This window comes from Malaclemys terrapin, chromosome 4 (assembly GCF_027887155.1).
Source record: "Malaclemys terrapin pileata isolate rMalTer1 chromosome 4, rMalTer1.hap1, whole genome shotgun sequence".
In the NCBI taxonomy this organism is placed as follows: domain Eukaryota; kingdom Metazoa; phylum Chordata; order Testudines; family Emydidae; genus Malaclemys; species Malaclemys terrapin.
Genome location: NC_071508.1, coordinates 136,634,420 through 136,661,269, shown reverse-complemented (window position 1 = coordinate 136,661,269; position 26,850 = coordinate 136,634,420). Strand labels below are relative to the sequence as shown.

At 41.2% G+C, this 26,850-nt stretch overlaps 1 protein-coding gene across 5 annotated transcripts in view; it reads left to right on the top strand.

Moving 5' to 3' along the window:
* NUDT14 (nudix hydrolase 14) overlaps positions 1-7,484 on the top strand; it is an 88,944-nt gene extending 81,460 nt beyond the window's left edge. For all 5 annotated transcript variants that reach the window (XM_054027717.1, XM_054027716.1, XM_054027718.1 and 2 more), the window contains exon 5: positions 5,718-7,484. In XM_054027717.1, the coding sequence (XP_053883692.1) occupies positions 5,718-5,958 (241 nt within the window). In that variant the 3' untranslated portion in view covers positions 5,959-7,484. The remainder of the gene's footprint in view (positions 1-5,717) is intronic.
* The last annotated feature ends 19,366 nt before the right edge of the window (positions 7,485-26,850 follow it).

Genomic DNA, 26,850 nt, shown 5'->3' with positions numbered 1-26,850 from the left:
AGGTATATGTTTGTGTGTATCAGTACTAAATACAGTTTTTATCTCTGTTCTTAGGAGGCTCACTGTGTGATCGGGGGAAAGCAATTTTTTTTATTTGAAATTATAGGAAAAGGCTAAGAAGAAAAAATGTATGGACAGTATATAGAGCAGGAAGGTGGCAGATGTCACTGAAATAAAAATATCAAAGAGAATAAAGGCACCCCAAAATTATTGGAATATTTTGTATAGTAAGTGCAAACAGCCATGCAAGAGGATAGATAACAGGAAAGTGTTAATGACTGAAGTTTGATATTACTAGAAACCTAAAGAAGTCTTTCCTTTTTTACTGGAACCTTTCCCCCTCCCCCTCAAAAAAAACAAACAACTGCTGAAGGTCACATCCCTGAGACTAATATACATTTTCAAAGGGGAATGTTAAAATGCTTTATGACTTCATCAGAGCAGAAGAGGCAGTTAAAACTGCTTCAAAATAACAGGCCCAGTGAGTTGCATTTGGGAATTCTGTGGGAAATAGCAAGGCAAATAAAACATTTTTGGTGGCGATTTTTTGATAGTTCTCTAAGGAAAGGGAGAGTACAAGAGGATGCAAGACAGGTTGGAAATATTGTAAAAGATGGCAGTGGTCAATATTCAGGAATATCTGTTTTAATAAAGGGCAGTTAGCCTAGATCCATGAGAAGACGATGACACTTAACTGAATCAGAAGATAATAAAGCCAAATCATCTAGACAAGTAGTCCCCAAACTGTGGGTCACGCCCCCCTTAGGGGAGCACAAAGGAATGTTTGAGGGACCCAGGCCAGCCCCTATGGGGGGGGGGGGAGAGAGAGCGCCACCCAGCCCAGCTTTGGCCCCAGCCACCGCTCCACTCCTCCCTCTGCTCCACCCCCAGCCCAGCTCTGTCTTCATTCCCTCTCTGCCTCCAGGCCAGCTCTGCTTTTAGCCCCAGCTCCTCCCCATACCAAGCTCCTCTGCTGAGCCAAGTGTGCAGTGATGAGAGGGTGGCGGGGGAGAGAAGACATGAACCGGGATGGCCAACCTGAGCCTGAGGAGGAACCAGAATTTACCAATGTACATTGCCAAAGAGCCACAGTAATACATCAGCAGCCCCCCACCCCACTCCCAGCGCCTCCCAACCACTGGCAGCCCTGCTGATCAGCGCCTCCCCCTCCCTCCCCCCACCTCCCGATCAGCTGTTTCATGGCGCGCAGGAGGCTCTGCGGGGGGAGGAGCAAGGGCATGGCAGGCTGAGGGGAGGAGGCAGGAAGGGGTGGAGTGGGGGTAGGGCCTGTGGCAGAGCCAGGGGTTGAGCAGTGAGCACCCCCCAGCACATTGGAAAGTTGGCGCCTGTAGCTCCAGCCCCGGGAGTCGGTGCCTATACAAGGAGCTGCATATTAACTTCTGAAAAGCCACATGTGGGTCCGGAGCCACAGGTTGGCCACCCCTGACATGGACAGATTCCATTACTGTTAAGGGAGGGCGTGGCAAGAAAAGGTTGGGCACCACTGATCTAGACAAAAAATAGTAAGTGGGAAAATACTGGAAATAGATCCTTTTTGTGCAGCAAAATATATTGCTTTCTCTTTTGATCTCTTCCTGAAGTAGATGACCTTATTTGGAATCCAAAGTGAGACTGATCTATAATTTAACAATGAAAGCATTAGGCATAACCTAGTCAATTTAATGTTATACCGAAGATAATGTAATATTATACAAAGTATTCAAAGTTAGTCAGTTTAAAATTGAGAGGAGCTGTTGAATTAGAATATAAATAGATTTACAAATATAAAGTCTTAGAGAGAGGAGTAAAATAAACTGCAGTGAAAAGCATTTATCAGATCCTTTGTTCGTGTATATTGCTTATTTGGAGGCAGATATTTATTTTAAAACTAATAACTCAAAATGCAATTTAAGCTTGTCTTAAAATGGACTGGAGAGAATACAAATAGAAGAACAAACAAATGAAGCTGTGGCCATATCCTACCATTAATTTATTTATCCCAAACGTTCCATTCATTTCAGTGGCAAGCTCTATGCGTAGATAAATGGCAAGATATGACCCAAACTGTGTGCAATTCCAGGTACTACAGTATAGGAAAGATATGAGATCCTGGCCAAACATCATTTAAAAACACTTTAAGTTTGAGAATAACAGCCAGTCTTGATATTTTGAGCTCAGCCTGTACTAAGGAGGAGTATCATATAAGTAATAATATCCTGACGTGAAATCAATAAGCTATTTGAGATCCTGTGGCAAGAAACTGAATCTCTCATGATGCTGTGACTCAGGAAACAATTTTCTTTTACGCTAAAGAAAAGATACATGGTGGGAGAACTCAGTGATTTCCACAGCTGCAGCTATTTCAAAAGCAAAAGGTCATGGGTAGCATAGGAAGAGATTACCCTGTAAATAATTAAGGCAGAGAGTTTGTATGGAAGGGTCTTTTATATAAGGGTCATATGTTTTTAAACTTGGTGGATTGCAGACTGACCCTTTGCATAATATCAAACTGACTAGGTTACATCTAATGCTTTCATTGTCTATCTACAGATCTGCACCAGTTTGGTTTCTTGAAAAAGGTCATGAACTTCAGAAGCAGGTTAAAAGGGAAGGGGATATATTTTTCTACTCAAAACTGTTTTTCCCACTTGTTATTTTTTGGATGAAATATAATATGATACAAATTGCTAGAATTGGTCCTAAAAAGAATTTGTGTAAATCAAGTTGAGGTGAGAGCAAATCTAGATGAGAAGGCAAGATAGCCACCAGCAATGTTTTATTATGTATTTATTCATTTATTATTAAACACCTCTGTAGTTCTGTAATTTACCATGGCACATACAGAGATTAACAAGGGACATTCCCTGCCCTGAAGATTTTACAGTCTAAATTAATCCAACATTTATTTTCATTTCTTTAGGTTTCTACTTAAAAATACCAAATCCCAGGCTCTGTGTGCTTTTGTAATTATTAAAAACACAATTCCTCAAAAAATAACAGATGAAAAACAAATCATACCCTATATAAAGAACAGCAAGAAAAAAGAATATCCCCACCTCTTATAGACTCAAAAACAGAGTGCCCCTCATGCAAACAACACACAGATAACAGATAATAGAAGGAGATAGGAAAATGAGGGCCAATAATTGAAATAAATGTGATATAAAAACAATGTAATATTCCATGGCAAATAAGTCTTTTAAGTTACGATTTTGTTATACAGACTGAGGTAGGATTGGGAAAAGTTGATAGCACTTAGGGTGGAGCTCAGTGGTGGAAAGCAAGCCAAGGCATAGTTTGACTTCTATATTTGGGGAGACAGCTCCAGTCAGGCCAATGGGGCCGCGCATGGGGGTGCAAATTCCATGCCTGCTCGAGGCTTGCAGTTTGAGGGGAGGGGCCCACAACCCCCTTACTTGCCCTCCCAAAGCTACACCTATGAAACAAGGTGAATAAACTGGGGCCAGCATGTTTACAGACAACTTGGACTCCTCCTAGGATTTAAAGGGCTTGCCTGTGGTGGCCTCTGAAATAACCCTGTTTGTTCTTAATCAGTGATTCATCTCCTGTGTTGCTTTTTAATACCATGCATTAATGCTTATTAGTACCAAGAAAATATATAGAAGTGTGTCATCGTCATTACAGCAGAGAGAACACTGATAGCATATTAGCATAAAAAATGGCATTCCAACTTTAGAAAACTGGGTGCTGGTAGCAACTTCATGAAAAATGGGTCTACCTTACTTTTATAATGAGATTAGAATGATTAAACCAGCATGGTGGGCCCAGTGTGTAAATCCTGCTGCTTTCAAAGACTGCATTTCTATTGTGTCTTCTGCCCGTTGGATCGTCACTTGCAACTGAGATGAGTGGCAGCATGCCTGATGGGGTTATTCTTCCGAGCAGCTTCCCATTAGAGAAGGGAAAAGGGTGCAAAGGGCAGGGGGGAGTCCAGAGAAGGCATTTGATCTTGTGCTAGTGGTGCATCAAGTCTGTGAATCATTGTCAGTGCTGGATAGCTTTTTTTAATTGACAATCCTGCAGTGATAGCCACCATAATAGGATACAAACGCTAAGGACAGTGGCTGCAAAAACCAGGTCATTAGGGACAGTAAATAGTAATTCAGTTTTACTGAGAAAGCAGGTCACATTCTTCAGTAAGAGGCGGGAGAGAAAGGGGGAAGCCCATTAGCCTCTTCTCTTGCTACCTCCCACTAGGTCACGTTATCTTTGGCCAAGGAATGTATCAGAAGAATAGTACAATCACAGAGAAAGCAGAGAATAGATCGAATACTTACATAGCACCCTTCATCCTAGTCTCTTGTAAGCTTTTCACAAAGATAAGTAAGTTTCATTGTCCACTTTTTATAGATGCAGAAACTGAGGCACAGACAGTTGAAGTGCCTTGCCCAAGGTCACACAGTACATCAGTGGGAGAGTTAGGAAGAGAATCCCGCTTGTTGACTCCAATTCTGTTTTCATTAAGAAAAAAAATTGTGGCTATTGATATAGCAACAAACTGACTAATTAATATTGTCCAGCCAAAATAATTAGATTTGTTTTAGAAGATTGAAAGAATACAGCCTGGCTTGAATTCCTGCTAGGGATATGATTTACCTTGGACTAACTGGGAGATTTAGTTATCTAGAGATTGAGTAAAAAGGGTTTATATGTTATAAGATTTTTATTTTATTAGAACTATAATAAAACTATATGTATTGAATAAATAATTTTTAATCTACTACAAATCTTTGAATCCTATGTACAATAATATTCAGCATTCATGGCCTGATCCAGAGCTTCAGTGGACTTTGGATCAGCCCCCAATATGCCTTAAAAGTCATTGGTTATCCCAGGAAATGCAGAAGTTGCAATTGCAATGTGACTATTTTCCTGGAAGGACCAAGTGAGTGGATTATGTACTTATCTCTTATTTTAAAAAAATCTAAATGAAATAATTCTTAAGAAATAGAGGATTAACAAATAAGAAGTATAACGCACAGCAAGTGGTCTAGCTGAAGAAAGACTGCATAATCTAAGATATCCTAAAGTAAATCCATGATAACAAATTTAGCTGAGAGGCTGAATTACTTTAGATGCATTCATTCTTAGGGTGGTCCATTTGGGTCAAGTCAAAAGGGTTAGGCGGGGTGGAGAAAAGAATCTCACACTGTCACTCCATTCTTGCACCTATCCAGTATGTGAATAGAGGACTCCAGCTGTGAATAGACCTAATCTTCTTAAGCATCAGAAATCTAAAATTTCTTATAAAAATAAGCAAACAAATGTAACATGCAAATACCCCTGGGGAGCTTCACCCTATTGTTTGCAGGTTTCTATAGATCAGGGCCCAAACCAATTCCCACTGAAGTCAATTGAAGAATCTTCCATTTGTTATATCAATTATTCCTCCTTTCAAAATAAACATTCAGTGCAGCCACAGAATATAGTTGTAGACATATCTGTGCTAAAGTGGAACTGAATTCAAAAGTGCACTAATATTTCTGCATGACAATTTTAGTTAACTTTTTATGAATAAAAAGAGGTTCTACATTGTCACTTTGAATACTTAAAATTCATTAATAATGAATTATTTTTATTTTGGTATTGCTCAGGGGCACTAATTGAGGACCAGGGTCCCAGTTTCCTCGGTACAAAATAACATTTTTCTTAAATAAATGTGAAGTTTTTCCTCTTCTGTTTTTTTTTTTTTTCAGGTCCGGAGTTGGCGTGACAGGTTCTAAGCAAACCTTATTTTATGCAGAGGTAACAGATCAGATGAAAACTGGAGAAGGTGGAGGCCAGCCTGAAGAGGGAGAGCTGATTGAAGTTGTAGAAGTACCTTTACAGGACTCCATGAAATTTGCTTTTGATGAGCACTTCCCTAAGACAATGGGCGTTATCTTCAGCTTCATGTGGTTCCAAAGCAATGTTGCTCTGGGGCTGCTAGAAAAATAAAAATGAGCACCATGATTTTCTAACTTGACAAATGCCTTCCTGTTTGTTCTATGGACCACTGAGATATGGGTAGAGAAAACTTTGTTATTGAAGCAAGAGGGGGAGATGCATCCCAAAAAACTGATCACAGATAGAATCTCTCTGGATTTTAAAATTAAAATGTAGCGTGAAATCCTGGCCCCAGTGAAATCCATCGCAAAACTCCCATTGACTTCAGTGGGGCTGGGATTTCACCCTGAGTCTCAGGAACAAATCTTGGTCCCCTGTACAAAGTGTAGTAAATATGTTTTATGCAAAGGATCTCTGTTTTGGTGGAAATCCTTTACCACCATCCCTCAAAGCCGCAGAGCAACAATGTAGCTGCTACCGCAGTATGACCTATAGTACTGATGGCTGCTTCTCCACCGTAGTATTTGCTGCTGTCCCTACAAACAGGGTTTTGGCCAGTAGACCTGGGTAGTCACAGACTTACCTGCCCACATTCCTAACCCTTTGTACACACTGCCACAGAGAGAACTGCTCCCTCAGGCACAGACCCAATGGGAAGAAACGTCATATATTTCTAAATATGGTGACGTTTTATTTCATAAGCATGCACAAAGTGAGACATTTGCAAATGACCTAAATGGTGTTCATTTTCAAATATCTAAAAATGTCTGAGTTGACATTGGTACAAATGCTTCCTTATTTGTTTTAGGGATAATCACTGGATTACTTAGGGTCAAATTTTACCCTTAATGCTCAATTCCCATTGAAGTCAGTGGGAGTGGTGTGCATGTATCCTATCTCTTAATACAGATGGATATGATTATAAAATATCTGTTCTATCATAGATCTGATGTAGGCCAGTTGTCATGTAAATGTGCTAAGTGCATGAATGGAAAAGAATCAAATCTTGCCACTTGATTGTGCATCGATTCTTGTTATTCACTCTATTAACATTAATTACCATAGTAATATTATATGTGCTAAGTGGACGAGAACGTAATGACATTCTGTGAAGACTTGCAGTAGGATGTGCAGCCTTGTGTATATAAGTTAACTGGTTCAAATGCATTGCAGACTACTAGTGAGTAATTGTACCCAGTGACTGATGTGAAGTTAGCTGGTGGCACTAGTTCCATTCTAAATAGGTGTCTAAATCACAGAAGTTACCATTGATGTTGGTATTTACTAGCAGCATTGCTGGCTATCATAGAAGAGAGCTTAAGTATTGAGAGGTCATGGAGAATGAACTATCCACTTGTCCCTAGATGTAAGTCTAACCACATTAGGGTGAAAGCACATTTGTATTGTTGCTGCCTGTGTTGTAGCTGTTCTGTGGATCAACAGAGGACTTGGGTTCCTGGAGTTGTCATGAGCAGTAGATTCACTTTGTCTGCCTTTCATATTTTAAATTGTAAGCTCCTCAGGGCATTCATCCTCCTCCTATGAATCTGTAGATCGCGTAGCACAATTGGGCTTGGTCTCAGTTGAGGCAATTAGGTACTACTGGAATACAAATAATAAATAATTATTGTACCTGATATAGATTTTAATGCCTTTTTTACAGACTGCTGTCCCCACAATGTGTGTTTGATTCCTTCAAAGTTATTACACAATAGCCTGTCGATCTGTGTAATGTGGAGCTAATACTACTAATAAATATATGTACATCTGAAAATACTCTTGTAAAGTGTGTGCAAAATGTCAAAAGGGCCTTGTTTACAGCATATAATACAATGGCCTGCAAAATATTAAAATACAAAAATGCAAGCACAAGGATGTAAGAGACTGAAACTGTACAAAATCACTTTTATTTATTAACTTTATGCAGAGACAAAATATTTTTTCTAAACCTTCTCTCAAAAATGTTTAATCCAAGGTGCATTAGCCTGTTTCCCAAGCATCAGATGACAGCAATTTGTGTGGCCAAATTACAACCCCCTGAAAAATATGATTTAGAACCATATCTGATTCCCAGTAAAATCAGTGGCATCCTTTCTATTGACTTCAAAAAGAGTTGGATCTGGGCCTTATAACAGAAATGCTGACACAGCCTTAGCTATAACACCACTCATTGCCACCGCTATAATACTATTTCTACACTACTTGCCATATACCCATGTGGCAATCAGAGTACTTGGGCTTTGATCTCCTAGCCAAGTCTCTCAGTCTTCATTGCTGGGCTTCAGTTTCACATCAGATTCTGCTTTGACCCGAGGGGCGAGCAGCTGCTTTCTACTGAGATTTGACTCTCCTTCCTTGTTCCAGTCTTCGTTCATCTCATTAGATCAATTCTGGGAGTGTTGTTTTTTGCAAAGACAACAGCAAAAGGATGTGCACTGTTTTGATCATTGATAACGTTACCATATGAACTCAGGCTGTAAAAGATGCATAGAGCTTCTTGAATTGTAGCCTCAGGTGCTTTATTGGTTAATGTGATTGCTCAGGAAATTGAACTTGCATATTAAGGACTTTTCTAAAGAGTCTATTATGTGAAAATGGAAAAAGAAAAGTCAACAAACCAAAGACTATAAAGAATCTAGAGTGGCCATGAATCCAGAGGCTGTAAGTTTTATGCAAATTAATAGCTTCTGCATGAAAGTAAAGCTATTGTAAACCGACATCTTAGCAAGCAGCTGTTCATTGCATCCACCTGAAAATGAACGTATTTACTGAAGTTTTCTCTCAATTTTAATAAATGTTGAATAAGCCTTTTACTTTAACCAACACAGACAAATAAGTTTGATCAGATAGCTCAGTCACTTTGGTGATGGTTGCATGGCAAGTCTTAGGCTTAACATACACTTATAGTAATTGGACTTGTTACTGGATATATATGTTGCATCAAATTGTTGAGAGAGTTGCTTTTCATAACTAAAGCTTTCACCTACTTTAATAAAACAGCTATAAAATTCTTCCATTACATTTGCATGTCCCCAATGTAGGGACAGATTCAAAATTATAAAGTTTTCTTAGTGATTGTCCACATAGATTCCATTTTTGGTGCACATGTGCCACATACATGGGAGATTGACTTATTGTGGCCAGCAGTATTTGTTGGGGCTGCCCCTGCACCCTAGATGCCCTCATGGCCCCTTCATCTGAGGGCATAAAGGGCGGAGGGGATGGGCCGTCCCTCAGTTCCTTCTGGCCACCCGTGGCAGCAAGACCTTTTTACTGGCCATTACCCCAGCTCAATAGATAGGGGTGATTCAGGCCCTCACTTTGGGTCCCCTTATGTAGTTTTTCATAAGGACACAGTCACTCTCAGACCTCAGTCCAAGTGCACGCTCAAAGTTGTTTCAGAATTCCATCTGAATCAGTTTATTCATCCCCCAATATTCTTCCCCACACCTCACTCAAACTCAGGGAAGCTACACTTGAGATAGAATGGGCACTGTCTTTTTACACTGACAGGACACAAACATTGAGGAACACATTTGTGCCCTTTGCAGAGAGAATTTTGGGGCAGATAGATTATCTACGTGGGTCTCCAACTGTATAACGTGCTATGGATCTAGCCAAGTTAGATCCATATAGCCACATTAGAGCTCATTCCACTAGAAACAATGTCTCTATTTCTGAAATCTCTATGGCAGCTACGTGCAGCTCAGTCCATGCCTTCACAAGATCCTGCTCTTTGGCAGAGGCGTCCAGATTGGATGTCATGTAGTTATTGTTTAAGTAGAATTCCTACTACTCACCTCCAAACAAACCAACAACTGCTTATTCACTACTAAGAGTGAAATCCATGCGGACAATCACTTGAAGAAAAAAGAGCAGTTACTTACCTCACAGCAACTGATTCTTCAAGATGTCCATGTGGATTTCACGACCTGTTCTCTTTTCCCGCTATTATGGAGTCCTCCTCCTCTGGAATTGTATATTGACAAAGGAACTGAGCAATGGTTGGGCCTGCTCCACTCTTCCCTCAGGTGAGGGGCATGAGGGACATCTAAGGGGCAGGTACAGTGGATGCTGCTGGCCAAAAGAATCCAGTCCTGCGCACATGAGGCATATGTATACACCAAGAATGGAATCCATTTGGACAACACATCTCAAAGAACCACAGTTACTCTAAGTAATGTTCTTTCTGATATAAAACTGTCACCTCCCCAAAAGTACTCTCTTTTGATAGTGATGAAAGAGTTGGTTATTTGAATTATGAAAGGAGCTATAATGTAGACATCCATGTTGCTTTCCTGCACAGGCATCATTTTGTGATGATGCATTTAGTTATCTGTCTTTAAACCCCACACCTGATTTGCAGGTTGGTTTTAAAGAAGCTATAAATGTCTACTCCTGTTTCTGAAAATGCCTCCTTTTTCTTCTGCTAAGGCCTAATCCAAAACACACTGACGTCAAAAACTTTCAATGGGCTTCGAATCAGGCTCCTAATCCACTTCTAAGATCACTTCGTTCTGCTTGATTTCTGTCACTTATCTCACTTCCGACATGCTATGCCCTTTCTCACAGTTGATTATGTTTTAAAAATTATCTATTTGAATTGTCTATAAATAGTGCTTCCTCAAGATAAATTTTTCTTTTCCTTAGTTTGGGCCAGATTCTCCAATGGTGTAAATTGGTGGAGATCCAATGACTTCAGTAGTTACACTAGCAGAAATTTGGCCCTTTCTCTTTCATCTCTTCTCTTTCCCTTCCCTGCTCCAGGTCTGTTTTCACTTGCTCGGTAATCTATGTAATTTTGAGCCTAAACCTGATAGGTGCTTAGTGCCCTCAGCTCACCCTGACTTGGCATTGTGGCTGAACTACAGGGTTTGGCTACACAAACATTTAGTTCATGGCAAGCTGGAATGTGAATCTCCCCTGCGCTAACTTGCTATGGACTGTCTAGGTGGATCCTGCTGACACATACTGCCAGTTAGTTAATACTGTCTGATCTAGTCCTCTGAAATGGGACCAGTTCAAAGTGCGTTAACGAACTGTTAACGTCAGCAGAGTCCACACGGACAGTGAGTTCATGGAAAGCTAGTGCTGGGTAGATTCATACCCCAGCTTGTCATGGTCTAATTGTTTAGGTAGACAAGCTCTTACTTTGATATAAAGACTTCAAGCGATGGAATATTTACCACATCCCTCGGCAAGCTATTCCAATGGTTAATTATACTCTCTACTTAAAACTATCAGAGGGATAGCCGTGTTAGTCTGAATCTGTAAAAAGCAACAGAGGGTCCTGTGGCACCTTTAAGACTAACAGAAGTATTGAGAGCATAAGCTTTTGTGGGTAAGAACCTCACTTCTTCAGATGCAAGTGAAACTTAAAACTAATGTCTTCTTACCAATTTGAATTCTTCTAGTTTAAAGTTCTATCAAGTTAGCGCTCCAAGTTTGCCACCTGCTTGTTTGGCGCATCCAACCCTCCCAATTTTGAACACAATTAGAAAAGAAGTTATGAAAATATATTCTAATTCCATTTTAAGCAAAAAAATAAAAACTAAAGAACCACATGCCACTTGATTGTTTCGCATGCACATTATCTCCCCCGCCAAATAATCATACATCGTACATACAAAGATGTAAGACCACTGTTTTGGGGAGAGGGACAGAAAATGTGTCTTATTTCATTTCCTCAGTATAGTTTCTGATTTGGATCCTTAGCCACTTTAGCTACTTAGGGGCCAGATCCTCAGTTGGTGGAGCTATTCACTTCAGTGGAGTGACACCAATTTACACCAATTGAGGATTTGGCCCCTAATCTTTTTGGCCGTGTGTTTGAGGCTACACAGTTTCTAAATGTGGGGGGTTAATTCCATGGGGAATATTTCTGGGGCTTGTGCTGTTTGCATTTATATTATATCTGCAACAAACACACTATTGAACACAAACATCAGTAATGGCAGAGGGTGGATAAGATACAACAAGCCATACTCTATGTGATGCAGTTTTGTATCCAACAGGTGCATCTTAATAATCCCTTGTTTTATTTTCAAGTGCCTTCATTTTGCTCTTCACCAGTAGAAATTAAGGTTCTGAGAAAAATTAAAATGTCTTCTCTTATTTTCTTAACTGTTAATTCCTGCAGTGTTTTTATAAAATAAGTGGGAAGGTTTGAAAACACATGGGAAAGGTTTTTGTTGTTTCAAAATGGTAGATGATTCATATGTATAAAAAGGCAACTCTAGAGACTTGTGTACAGCTTCTCTAATCAGCATTCTTTTAGAAAAGCATAATTAAGGCAAATTAGATTTACATCTGCCAAGTCTGGGCAAAGTACCAACAGCAAGGAGTGAGTGTTGCTAATGCAATCTTTAAATTCACATCTGCATTTTAAATACCGTTTTTTTTTTAGGTTGCCACACGTGCAGCTTTGGTCCTTGCAGAGTAAACACTTAAAAACAAAACAGGTAGTCCCTCTAAATTTGTAAATGGTTATTATAAAACCCGGATAACACAACTCATTCACATTTCATATAATCTACTGCTCAAAATGAGATTGACCATCATTCCGTTATACAGTTACATCTGCTACATTTATAATTAAAGAAGGAAACCTTAATCAAGCAGAGTTGTCGTATTAAATATATTTTAACATTTATGGTGTGGCTATGGGACGTATGTATCGGCCAATGGGAATAAAAATATACGCAGTTGCAAAACTGGGCAAAATGTAACTATTAGACTGGCCATTAGTTATGTCCTAAGATGTCATCAGTGTCTTTTAAATACATGGCTACCATTTCCCCCTATTTTTATCATTATTATTTGTATTAAGTTTGGACCTAGAGGCACCCACTGGGACATGGGGCCCATGGTACTAGACATTGAACATACACATAATTAGAGACAATCCTGACCATAATACAGAGGGAAAAGGCAGGGAGAGAGGAAGTGACCTATCCCAGATCACACAGGTCAGTAGTAGCAGTGGGACTAGAACCCAGGTGTCCTGGATCCCAGTCTAATGCCTGATCTACTAGACTTGACCATTCTGAGACAAGTTACCTAGTTCCTTTCTAGAGGTGTAATACATTTCTCTGGTGGTCAGTCACTTGCCCTTCAGTCTTATGTCTCAGTACATAATCCTGGTCCTACTAACAACAAAGGTAAAGTTACCATTGACTCCAATAGAACCAGGACTTGGAGGCCATTCAATAAAAGGGGAATACCAATACAGTAGAACAGGGGTGGCCAACCTGAGCCTGAGGAGGGGCCAGAATTTACCAATGTACATTGTCAAAGAGCCACAGTAATACATCAGCAGCTCCCCACCCCACTCCCAGCGCCTCCCAACCACCGGCAGCCCTGCTGATCAGCACCTGCCCCTCCCTCCCCGCACCTCCCGATCAGCTGTTTTGTGGCATGCAGGAGGCTCGGGGGGGGGGGGGAAGGAGCGAGGGCACGGCAGGCTGAGGGGAGGAGGCAGGAAGGGGTGGAGTGGGGGTAGGGCCTGTGGCAGAGCCAGGGGTTGAGCAGTGAGCACCCCACAGCACATTGGAAAGTTGGCACCTGTAGCTCCAGCCCCGGAGTCGGTGCCTATACAAGGAGCCGCATATTAACTTCTGAAGCGCCGCATGTGGCTCCGGAGCCACAGGTTGGCCACCCCGCCTTAGAAGAATCCACTTACTCAACCGCTTGATAAATAGTATCTTTCCTTAATTAGGACAATTGCTAGGAACAATGCAAAGTATTGTTGTGGCTCTATACATAGGTTAAAGGCACACCCAGTTGTAAAATCAGTTTAAATGACACACCTGCTGCTGCTTGCCTGGTGTTAGCAGGTGTGAATTGGCCTTTGTAGCATTACCTCTTACGGTACAGCCCGTCCTACATTTTATGCTGATAAATGCACAGATGAAAGAGTAGTATAGTAGTTTTTAGTGTCTAGGGGCAATCATGCCTTTTCCTCCATGACTTCAGCAGAATTGATAGGGTTGTGAGGTGCTGACAGAGACAGTTTGAGAGCCTAAGCACCCTGAGCTAAATTCCATTCCACCGGAGTGAAAACTTCCACTGACTTCTAAGGGATCAGAATTTTACTCAGCTCCCCAGAACCTGCTTGCACCTCCTCCTCTAATGGGTTGTGGCAGCAGAAGGATCTGTCGCTACACACAATTGTTGGCTACTGTCCCCAGAAGAGCTAAGGTGTGCAAGTGGGAGAAGATAGAGGCTCAGGCTAAGTTGCAGAGTGGATCCATGACCTCTCGGGAAGATAACTTCCTTCCCCAGTCTTGTCATGCTTGCTCATGTCGAGCCCAGCTACTTTGGGTTTGGCTCAGGGAAGGAGGGTTGAGCCATTAATGTTTTGTATGATGCTCACTGTTAAAACAATTGATGAAACAAATATAAACTCAGCAGCACCTCAGCATTTCTAGGAGCCTTTGAAAACCAGGACAGTCACTTAAGGCCTGAATCAAAGCCGATTGGATTTAATGGAAAGGCTTCCTTTGGAGCTGGGCAAAATTTTCTAGCAGAAAAAAACAGATTTGGGTCGACCACAACATTTCAGGAATTCATATCAAACTTGCCGAATGGTTTCAGTCAGGAAACAAACAAACAAAAATTCTGAAAAAAATCAAAATGTTTTGTTTTGACATTTTCTAAACAAAACATTTTGATTTTCCAATTTGAAATTACTTTTCTTTTTGAATTGTACTTCAATTGAAAATGAAACATTTTGTTTTCGGTCAAACAAAACATTTTGTTTGACCTGAAATGAAATTTTTTGACTTTTTTGGTTTGCAAAAAGGATTTAAAAAAAAAAATTCATCTTATGTCAGCCCCAAACCATTTTTTAGTCACTGAACTAAAAAATCTATTATTCACAACAGCTCCCTTTGATTTTGATAGGCTGTCAGTTATGAGAATTTCACTGTCTCATAAACAATAAAAAGATAGTACCAATCGTGATGCTTACACAAATTCCTGCACTGCCAGGGCAAGTCAATTGTTGGTTTGTTTAATCCTTTTTAGTGGTCACATTCTTTAATTAAAAACATATCACTAGAGAACCTTTTAACCACTCTCCAAATAAAGAATGTGGGAAAAAGGAAAAGCCAGCAACTGGTCCCATTTTTCAGTGCTCTCATATTCAGAGCTTCCAGATCTGTCTCATAAATGTTTCTAAGTGTATTTCTTGTCATAGGGAATGCACTGATTTTTTTTTTTAAACAATATATTTCTGTAGTGTTCCAGATACTCAATATCTTGTGCTGGCTTTGGTATCTTTTAAAATCTTCAATACCAATGGTGGTCTAAGTAACAATTTTCAGACTCTCCATTGCAGAAATCAGCGATTTTTGCTCTTCATGGGTTCGTGTGAAAATGGGTTTGGGAATGTGCAGTGATGGCTACACTGTTCAGTGCTCAGCAAAAAGCAAATGACGTCTTGGGTTGTGATCCCTCAGATTGAAAGAGAAACTTTGGATAAAAAAGCAGCGGTTCACCTGATTTTACATCAGAATCATATGATTTCATACAAAAGTAAACCAATCGATAAAACATTAAAAAAAACCTTGATTCAGCTCCACTTGAAAAGTATTGGAACCTTAGTGGATCTTTCCACAAACATGGCTTGAGTTTCAGGTTTGTAGTGAAATACTGAACAAGGTAACTTCTGTGTGGTTCAGTGTTGTGCTATGAGCCTTTGGCACCGCTCTGGATTACACGTGTAGATTACATGTTCCTTTGACTGTAAGTGTGAATGTTCTGTTTGATCTGACTGATAATATCCCCCCACCACCCCTGCATGATTATTGCTTTTGTGTGACATTGTTCTGAAATGGAATTCTGATTTCTGATAAACCTTGTGGTCTGTGGACAGGACAGGACAACATGAGGGCAATTAACATAACGGGAGTTAGCTGTTAATACAATCTCCTGGGGATTATTTCATACAGCTTTCCTCCATCCTTCCATGTCACTTCTGTAGTTTCAAGGGCTTCTAAACCCATTCCAAAAGGAGTAACTGGCTCCATCTGGCCGAGAAGCGCCTGAGTCACTGTCAATGACTTGCAGGCGGGACAAACCATCTGCCATCTTTAAAACTACTTCCCCGTGAACCTCTGGCAGGTGCACCAGCCTTGCTCTTGGCTACTGCTTGAAACCAGTTGTTTTTACCTCCTTCGGTTGCTTTGAGCACACAGTGGTTGCTATGCTGATTCTCCATGGGAAAGGATGAGCTCCCTCCAACTGGCTGGCTGCAGCTGCTCCACCAGCTCGTGTGAGGAAAGGGAACAGTTTCAAGGGCCAAAACTACTAATAGAATTGCTGGCAAAATGGCACAGCCTTGAATAAAACATGCTGCAATGCCCCCACCACCACCACACAGGAGGCAATTCTGGTTCCTTTGTTGGGGCTACCCGTTGTATGGAGGTGGTATTTGACTAATACTTTCACTCGTGCATTAATCAGTAAAATAACTGGGCACGTCACTATCAGGCACTTGAAAGTGCTCGGAACAATTTAAGAAATGTTCTTATGACAAATGGCAGTCGTTCTGCAAACATCTCTGTGGGATTGCTGAAAGAGGCACTGGTTTCCCCACTACCACCTGACCCCAGAAGAATGCACTTGCGGTGCTGATAACCAGAAGGTTTGCTTCTTTAATAACATCCTCATACACTTTTAATGGGCTGCTTCTTGCACGTTTTATTTTAGGAAATTCCTCTTGGTAATAAAACAAGGGCTTCAGATTTATGTGTGGGTTAAAAGTGAGGACAATAAGGCCTGGTTACAGTAGAAAATGAGGCCAGCATAACTACGTTGCTCTGTGATGTAAAAAATCCACACCTTTGAGTGGTGTCGTTAAACCGACCTAAATCCCCATGTAGACAGTGCTAGGTCAATGAAAGAATTCTTCCATTCCCCTAGTTACCGCCTCTCTGGGAGGTGGATTATCTACACCAATGGGAGAATGTCTCCCATCGGCGGAGGTAGTGTCAATACTGAAGTGCTACAGCAGCACTGCTGTAGCGTTTTAAGTGCATACAAGCCCTAAGTCACCTCCAGTTCCTCTTCCTTTTAAAATATAACAATAAATGCCAATGGGACTTGTGCTGCAAAGTCACTTAAGTGCTTTTGAAAATCCCACCCTGCAGTTTTGGACCACCCTGGCTGTGTAACATTGATATATATTAAGGTAAGTTTTAGGGCCTGAGTTTCAAATGGTGATCTCCACTTGAGCCCTCATTGAAAACTGGGCACTTTATGATTGTAGGTCATTGCATACATTGGCACAGATCATGCCCCAGACTGCACTGTCAGCAGGTTCAGGACACAGAGCTGGTGTAAACCCCTCCCTCCCCTGGCCCTGGGAGAATCACCCCAATGTAGACGGACTCAGAGTGGACAAAGTTGTTGCCTGCTATTATTGTAGGGGCTATGGCCAGAGCATGACTAGAAATTCTCTACCCCATCTCTGGTGGTTGGTTCAGCCCCTGGGGGCTGGAGCAGCTGGTTTAACTTAGGGCAGGGAACCAAACTGCTGCATAGCTGGCCCAGAAATGGAGAGAGTACAAAGAGGGAGCACAGGCCAACTCCCTGGCCCGCTCTGTGTGCTCCGGACTATTTTGTGGTTTTTCACCTTCGAGTGTATTTCTCTTTATCTTCATCCCTTTTCTTATGCTATTGGTTTCCTGTATAATGGGACCCTGGTTTCCCCGGTGAGCACTTTGAAAATAATAATACATCAGAATAGTAAGTGCCACCTTACCGAGGGCTTTAGATTTCCCAAGTGCTGTATGAGCATTAGCTGTGGCAGAGGTCAGAGCGGCGTGACCGTGCATACTCTGGCACAGAATTTGGCACACAACTGAACACTAATATGAGACTCAGCCATTTTCCTCTGGAGAAAGGGTGTGTAAATGTACCGCAGTTACTAATACAGCGCTGCTCACTGCAAAAGTCAGGGAGGGACAGTAAACATAAAAAGGAGATGAAATTTAAGGTCAAGTGACCTGCCTTCTAGTGATACATGACTGATCCCTAATGCCTTGTCCTTTGTCGATCGTTCAAGACTGCCTGACAAAGCTTTTTAATTCAAGTCTCTAAGTAGGATGATCAGAGTTTGCTTAGCTAGTGTTGATTTCCACTTTACCAGAGTCTGGAGTAAGGTATCATTGTGTGCTACAAACCTTCTTACAAGGGATAAAGAAACTGAGACCTCATAGATCCCCTTCTTACCTCCTGGAACCTTTCAGTAGTCCTTACAGAGCTCTCAGTAGGTCTTACATTATTGCGCTGTGTGGGGTGCAGAGTGTAGGTTGGCGCAGAATAGTGCCTCCCTGTGTGTGCCATTGTCATGTGGCAACATGCTAATTAGCATGATGCCCCATCAAACATGGCCTGGTAGAAGCACCTTCTGCGCGCAGGTTCAGGATCACCATGATAATTGAGGGTGCGGTTTGGGTCAATAAAGACGAGGGGATGAGGTCAGTCTGGCCTAGTGGGTAGGATCAGGAGTTAGGCCTAGTGGTCAGAGCAGGAGTCAGCACTACGAGTCAAGCCAGGACTCAGAGCCAGAGTCAGAAACCAGGAGTCTAGCCACAGGACCACAGCCAGAGTCAGGAGTCGAGCCAAAGGTCAGAGCCAGAAAACACAGCCAGAGACCAAAGCAGGACCCAAGAGCAGGGTCTGTTACGCAACAGGGGCTGCCAGGTTGCAGACAGTTTCCTGGAATTCCCTCTGCTTTTAAATAGTACACCTGGACGAATCAGAGATCATGGAAGGCTGCTGCCAATCGGGTCTTCCATGGGCTGTACTTCCTGTGATGCTTAGTCCCCACAGGGTTTACAGCACATGGATGGGAACTCTGTTGTGGTGGTGTGGAAGCATCAATCATCTGCAGACCTGGGTTCTAGTTCTCTAGTCCTTGTAGTAGGTGGCTCCAGTTATACATGTGATGCAGCATGTGGTCCCTTTCTGATTTCAACTGCCTCTTTCTTTTTTCTTTGGTGTGGGAGGTATTCACATGTGCCCTGGGCCTGATTCTGATCTCACTTCCTTACTGGTGTAAATCAGGAGTAATTCCACTGAGGCTAGTGTCATGTAATTGTGAGTGAGTTGAGAAGCTCTGCGTCTCCTTTGCCACTTTCAAATACCTATGCTGGGTCTGAGTGCTGGACTGCTGCCCCGAAAGGATTTCCATGGCTTGACGCTCCGAATACTGGTGTTCTAAAATTATTATGTCCACTATGGTACACAACAAACTTCTTTCTAACCAGATCCAAGGGCATGCTACAGGGGGACATCTTTCCTTTCTATTTTTTTGTATACTTTCAATGAATTTTGATTCCAGTGTTGTATTTTCCTGCCCCTCAGAACTGAAGCATGTGGCCTTGTACCTGTTAGTTCAGTTTCTTTAAATTTTCCTGTTAGGTATAATCCATGAGAATAAAACTAGAGAAAACCTCTGCTGCTTCATTTTTTTTTTAATCTTCCCAAATGCTACGTCATGTCAGAGTCCTCATCACTAAGGTGGCCCATGAATGAGATCAAATGCTCTTTCTGATAAAGTAACATAGCTTGGATCACATTTCTATGGTCATTCAGGGGAGAAAAGCCCCAGATATTCACTATATTTTTTAAATAGTAAATTAAAAAACCTCACTTTGGTGAACTAGAATTATTTTCTGGTAAAATGTGTTGTGCTCTAAGACCCCGATTCTATGCTAAACTTTGTCACATTATTCAGTGAGACCAAGCATATGCTTAAAGTTTAGCACATGCATAACTCTTCACAGGACAGGAGTCTAAAACACCATTTTATCTGATCAGCTTCAAGTCCTAATACAAGAACAGTGTGCCCTTGTTGCCAACAAGGCTAATGGCATTTTGGGCTGTATAAGTAGGAGCATTGCCAGCAGATCGAGGGACGTGATCATTCCCCTCTATTCGATATTGGTGAGGCCTCATCTGGAGTACTGTGTCCAGTTTTGGGCCCCACACTACAAGAAGTATGTGGAAAAATTGGAGAGAGTCCAGTGGAGGGCAACAAAAATGATTAGGGGGCTGGAGCACATGACTTATGAGGAGAGCTGAGGGAACTGGGATTATTTAGTCTGCAGAAGAGAAGAATGAGGGCGGATCTGATAGCTGCTTTCAACTACCTGAAAGAGGGTTCCAAAGAGGATAAATCTAGACTGTTCTCAGTGGTACCTGATGACAGAACAAGGAGCAATGGTCTCAAGTTGCAGTTGGGGAGATTTAGGTTGGATATTAGGAAAAAACTTTTTCACTAGGAGGGTGGTGAAGCACTGGAATGGGTTACCTAGGGAGGTGATGGAATCTCCTTCCTTAGAGGTTTTTAAGGTCAGGCTTGACAAAGCCCTGGCTGGGATGATTTAGTTGGGAATTGGTCCTGCTTTGAGCAGGGGGTTGGACTAGATGACTTCCTGAGGTCCCTTCCAACCCTGATATTCTATGATTCTGTGATTCTATGAACTTAGGATTGATGCTGACCATTTATCCTAGATGCACAGGCTATTTCTGCACCTGATTGAGTACCAGATCATGCATTTACATTTTTGTATGCATAGCAAGGAGGTTTTTTAAATTAAAAAAAAAAGGAAGCGCCCACTAATCTCGCTGAAGTCCAGTGGGAGCCGTGGGAACCTCAACACTTCTGAAAATCAGGCCCAGCAAGCTTTAGGGCTAATCATTTTACTTGTCTCTTGCATAAGGGCTTTAAATGCTACTGACATTTTTCAGGCAGAAGTGTTTTGAACAAGATACACGAAGGACAAATGCAAACAGCTTGTTTTCAAGAAAGTAGCAGAATGCAACAAATATCCTGTTCACTTCACAACTTGTCTCATTTTATTCCCAAAGAAACATGGGTTTTTATTATATAACATAACACAGCGTTACTAGAATTATATCGTGGAATTGATGGAAGCCATCTGTGCAGGTTAAGCACAAAATATTTCCTCCCCTTTAACCTGTTTTTCAAGCTACAATATTATTTTAGATCACAAAAGGGTAACGACCCTTTCATGCAACACGGCGGTATTAAGATCCATTGCAGCAGCATCTGATATGGCACAGCACTGAGGTATTATAAACTGATACAATATTAGCACATCAGCCGGCCATCTGTATTCAGATTACAAAGGCTTTAGATCAGACTAGTCCTTGTAAATTTCCTGTGATTTTTAATATTTTATATATAAAATTAGCATTTAAAGCCAGCATTGAAACACCAGGTCCTAGGAAATTCGAGGACTGAAAGAAGCCAAGAAATTTGTTTATATCCATCCCTTTCTTTGAACCAGGAATTGCATTCCACATGGGTTTTGTGTTTCATTCTTGACTTTGAATTTGTTCGCATCTTGTGTGCAGAATTAAACTGTGTAGCTGTTTTATTTTGAATTTATCAGTGTATTCACATATTCAAAGCATATACGATCTTGGTTCATAATAGATTAAAATTCACAATTAAAGACATTTAAAGGCCTCAAACTAAAATGTTAAGAAATTTATCTATGCCTTTCAACTGTATTAATATTCTTTTTTGGGTATGAAATTGTACAATTCATTATTAAACACTGGAAGAATATTGCACAAATGCCCCTTATAACAGCAGTCTGAGTTCTAGTACTCTGAAAGCTGCTTATCTGTGTCTTCTTTGTGAGGCTAAGAAGACTCACAAGCCTTTTAATTATTAAAGGATCTGAATTATATCCTGCTCTAAACTTGAAATAAGTCAGAGGAGTCACAGAGCTGCTTTTCCCTAAGACCTGTAAATGAAACGCTGTTGTTTAAATACATTCTTTTCCTGGAAAGCTGGTCATCTTCACAAGAGAGCCTTTATCTATTTTTTATATGAACCTAATTCCAGTACTGTTACTCCCACTTTTTATGAACCAGATCTTAATTATTAATTATTTATATATGGTAATACCCATTATGTGCCCGGCCCTTCCCAGTCACTTGAGGAAAATCCCAGCTCTGAGGCCCTTACAGTCCAAAGACAGACAATAGATGGGGTTACAGGAAGGAGAACAACAATAGGCTCTGTATATAAAATCAACTTGAGTCACTGCCAGCAGCATGGCAGAACTTACTCTGTTATTAGGGCCTTAAATATGGGCAAAGTAGGAGACATACAGATGAGCTGCTGTGGTTGCGAGGTACTATACTATACGCATGTCAAATGCTAGCACAGAGCACTGACCAAATGCCATGTTAAAGGCTTTGTGTTTCTGGAGGAAGTTTACTTGTCTGTGGAAGGATTTTGACCTGGTCTGGCACATTTCCAGAAGTCAGACTGCAGAGTGTCTGCATGTGTGACAGTTGTAGTTATTGGGTGTGGGGTGAACCCACACACATTGACTTGGTGATCAAGAAGACCCCTAACTTTGCCCAAATAAGGAAATCTTGTGGTATTGACCTTGCCACCTTACCCATCACAGAAGTCTTAAGAGGAATTTGCATTGGCTGCAGAAATGCAATCTTTGTTAAGAAACAAATATCACTTCCAGTGCTAGACCTCAGCTGGTGTAAACCGAAGTAGCTCTATTAGCTTCAGTGGAGTGACAGCAATTCACACCAGCTGAGGATCCAGCTCCTGCATTTATCTTAACTCAATGAGCTTAGCCTTTCATATTGCAATAACGAAGAGATATTTCTCATATCATGACTACGTGTGTATGCTTATGACTGAGTGAGTGATTCCACAACAGGCACAGAGCAAGGGAGCAAAAATTGCATTGAATATTTTTTAATAATACATGCTTTTTTTCCATTTGGAGTCTGAGATTTTAAACTAACAAAGCTAAATCTGCTTCCTTAGTACAACCTAATACACTAATGTAATCCTGAGAGATTTCAGCATCAAAGGCAATCATTTCACTTACAAGCTGTTAAAGCTTTGAAAATGGAGTGCTGCTTTTTTTTTATTCTTTTTTTTTTTTTTTTTTTTTTGTAGCTCTCCAGCCTGGATAAAAGCCAAGGTTCTAAAGGTTAAAGGATGATAGACAAACACAACAGAGCTACAGGACAACTGGATATGTTTTCTGTTTGCAGATTTATGTCTGTCCTGGCATGTGTTTTTTGTCATGTATGCCATATACGTGCTGTATTTGGCACTTTAAATCAAAGAACAAAGGAGTACAATTGTAGTGGAGGCTGAATTGAATTGAATTAATTTGTTTATCTTGCAGATCAGCATCTGCTAAGATCTATTTCTTTTAAACTCTGAAGCTGTCATGGAATATTTCATTTTCTGCACAGTGTAATTATATATTTCATCTCAAAAACCAAAGGCCTAATTTTGCTCCCCTTGCAATCAGTGGCAGCTTTGCCATCGATTTCAATGTGAGCAGGATGAATCCCAAGTTGCATTTAAAAGAGTTTGGGGATTTTTTTAAGAATGAATTTCTCTTATGGTACATTGTTTATACAGGTTTCAGAGTAGCAGCCGTGTTAGTCTGTATCCGCAAAAAGAACAGGAGTACTTGTGGCACCTTAGAGACTGACAAATTTATTAGAGCATAAGCTTTCGTGGACTACAGCCCACTTCTTCGGATGCATATAGAGTGGAATAAATATTGAGGAGATATATATATACACACATACAGAGAGCATGAACACGTGGGAGTTGTCTTACCAACTCTGAGAGGCCAATTAAGTAAGAGAAAAAAGTACAGTACTGGGCTAACTTGATTATCACTTCAAAAGTTTTTTTTCTCTTACTTAATTGGCCTCTCAGAGTTGGTGAGACAACTCCCACGTGTTCATGCTCTCTGTATGTGTGTATATATATCTCCTCAATATTTATTCCACTCTATATGCATCCGAAGAAGTGGGCTGTAGTCCACGAAAGCTTATGCTCTAATAAATTTGTCAGTCTCTAAGGTGCCACAAGTACTCCTATTGTCTATACAGTCACCCAGTGCAGTGAACATTTCAACACTGAACTCAGCATTTTATTACCAACTACAAAACCCAAGACACTTAAACCCAAAAGCCAGATCTGTTCAGGCACAGCTGGGGTGAAGTTGGGGACATAAGTGGTTTTCGAACTTCTTCAGTGCCCAGATCCTAAGAGCAGCAGGGGGCTTATTCAACCCCTGCAATAAGTTATGGCAGCCCCTCACCATTAACTTCCACATATGGACAGGTTATTCTGTAATTATCCATGGGGATAATTTTTACGTTCCTCTGCAGCAGCTGGTAGTAGCCACTGTCAGAGCCAGGATATTGGATGAGATGGATCACTGGTCTGATCCGCTGTGGCATGTCCTATGTACCTGTGTATAAGCCCCAGAGCTGGAATGCTTAACGGGAAAGATAAGAGTTAGCTCCAGCCAGAAGAAAGGACAAGAAAGCTACCTCTGAGAGACTTCACTTACTTCAATTATCATATCAGAGGGGTAGCCATGTTAGTCTGAATCTGTAAAAAGCAACAGAGGGTCCTGTGGCACCTTTGAGACTAACAGAAGTATTGGGAGCATAAGCTTTCATGGGTAAGAACCTCACTTCTTGCATCTGAAGAAGTGAGGTCCTTACCCACGAAAGCTTATGCTCCCAATACTTCTGTTAGTCTTAAAGGTGCCACAGGACCCTCTGTTGCTTTTTCAATTATCGTGTTGCCCCAGTGCAATTCTGTGCAGTGTTTCCTGTTGTATTGTTTGGAGTTTGTGTTCTGTTTTTGGAAATGACATGAGATGACGCATGGAAATGTATTTGTGAAAGGGGGAGATATTGTCAAAGGTATAGGGTGGGGAAAATGACTCTTCTTGAGCTGACGTTGATTAGGTAGAGAGCCCAAATGCAGCAAGAGGACCAGATGAACATTGTCTGAAACCACAGAGGTTGTGTGCGGGACTTTCACTTTGTCCCAGAGATTCTGAGCCCGGTTCAGAGCTGCCTCTGCGGGATTGAGCTTGAGAGTGGAGCTCATTTTGTAGGATTGCACCTGGCAGCTGCGCATTGGAATAGGCCTTTGCTGTGTGCCCTCAGGCCAGCAAAGGCCATAGGACAAGAGCTCACTCCGGCCGCCTGCTCCTGTTCCACGAAATCAGCTCCACCAGCTTGATTGCTGCCTGGCCTGTTCCCCTGTGAAGTCAGCTCTTCCCCAGCCAAGTCCAATCCTACAAAGTCAGCTCCAGCGCTGCCTAGCCCAATCCTGCAATGTGACTAGACACAGGAGGGGAAAACACCCATTCTAGGCGCTGTTCATATTCCAGATTCAAAGGACCAGATTCTGCTCTCAGTTACCCCTGTATAATAACTTCATTGCTATGGATCGATTACCATAGAGATACTGTGGGGTAGCTGAGAACAGAATGCAGCCCTATGTACATTTAAATTAAAACAAGAACAAACAATGGGGCAAGTGTGTGTAGAAAGGGCGGGATTTTCCAAGGACCCTAAGTGGGTTAGACGCCCAAATCCGATTGACATTTATTGGGGTTTTACTGCCTAACCCCTTTAGAATTCTTTGACAATCCAGCCAAAATGTGCATATAACAAATGTACGTGAAACATATATATCATTTGATAGTTCCCCTCTCTCATACACCTTTCTCATGTTGCTGTCATCACTGTGGCCATGTTGCTTGTTTGTTATGTCACACTGCACCTCCCTTTGCTGGTTCCTTGTCCATTTAGACTGTAAGCTCTTTGGGGCAAAGGCTGTTTCCTACTATGTGTTTGTACAGTGCCTAGCACAATGGGATATCTAGGTGTTACTGTAATATGCACAATAATTAAGAATAACAAGAATATTGTTCATTTGCTGTAAGTGTTTTAGTGGATTTTCTGATGTTAGACCACTTAATGAGGATCTGTTTTCATAGGGGCTGGGGGAGAGACCTGGAATACACCAACAGATTAAAAGACACCTGGCAAAGCAGACCTGATCCTAGTTTCAGTCTTCCTTGGTGCCTGAGTTCTGCAAGTTTCTTAAATGTCATTTCCATTTGGGAATGGATTCTCTTTCTTTTCAGTTTGCACCAACTTCATTCACCTTGAGTCTAATGTTGGGTGAGCTCCTTCCTTGGAAGCCTGGATAGATCAAATTGCTGATTCGCTATGATGATACCCTTTTAGTTGCTTCCTTATTGGAAGTTATAATGTTCCACACTATGATGGTAAGGTGTCTTTGGCCCAGGGTCAGAGCTTAATCCTGCAGGGTTTATTGAGCTTTCTTAGTTATTGTGGAGGCCATGCTACTGGCGAGCTGCTGCCAAAGCAAGGTGGGGAGCTGGGTAAAAATTTGTGGTTGAAATTTTTTTTCACAGAAAAATGCAGAGTTGAGTCAACTGAAATATTTTGCAAAATTTGTGTTGATTTCAGCAAATTGTTTCAGTAAAAGAAAAATAGTGATCAGAAATGTCAAAAGAGTTCATTTTGACCTTTCTGAAACGAAATGTGTGGATTGTTTGGGCTAGATTCATGATTAAATATTTTTTGGCCAGAGAGAAAGAGTGAGGATGACTCTCTAACCTGGTGGGTAGGGACTCCCGGGTTACAGTTCCTGCTCCAATTAATATTTAATTAATTACAAAGTGGAACATCTTCAAAAGGAGAGATTGAGCACTCCCTGACAAGCAATAGCCTGGTGCTTAGGGCACTCACCTGGGAAGGGGAAGACCTGGTTCAAGTTCCTTCTCCAGAACAGAGATCTGAACCTGCATCTCCCACATCCGAGGTGAGTGCACTGACTACTGAATGGAAGAAGGATACCACCAACAAAATCTTCCTCCTCTGTTTTATGAATGGCACCCAAGTTCCCTTGTGAATCTTACCCTTTGTTTCCAAATTTCCTTGAGTAAAAACAGCTAAAATGAGAATGAAATGTTTTGTTCTGCCTGAAATTAATTTTTTTTCCAGAACTTTCACCAAAAATTTCATTTTTGGGTGGATCCAAAATGAATACTATTTTTTTGGAACTTGAAATGAATTGAAAAGTCAGGTATCTGCCCATGTCTACAAGAGCGTTCA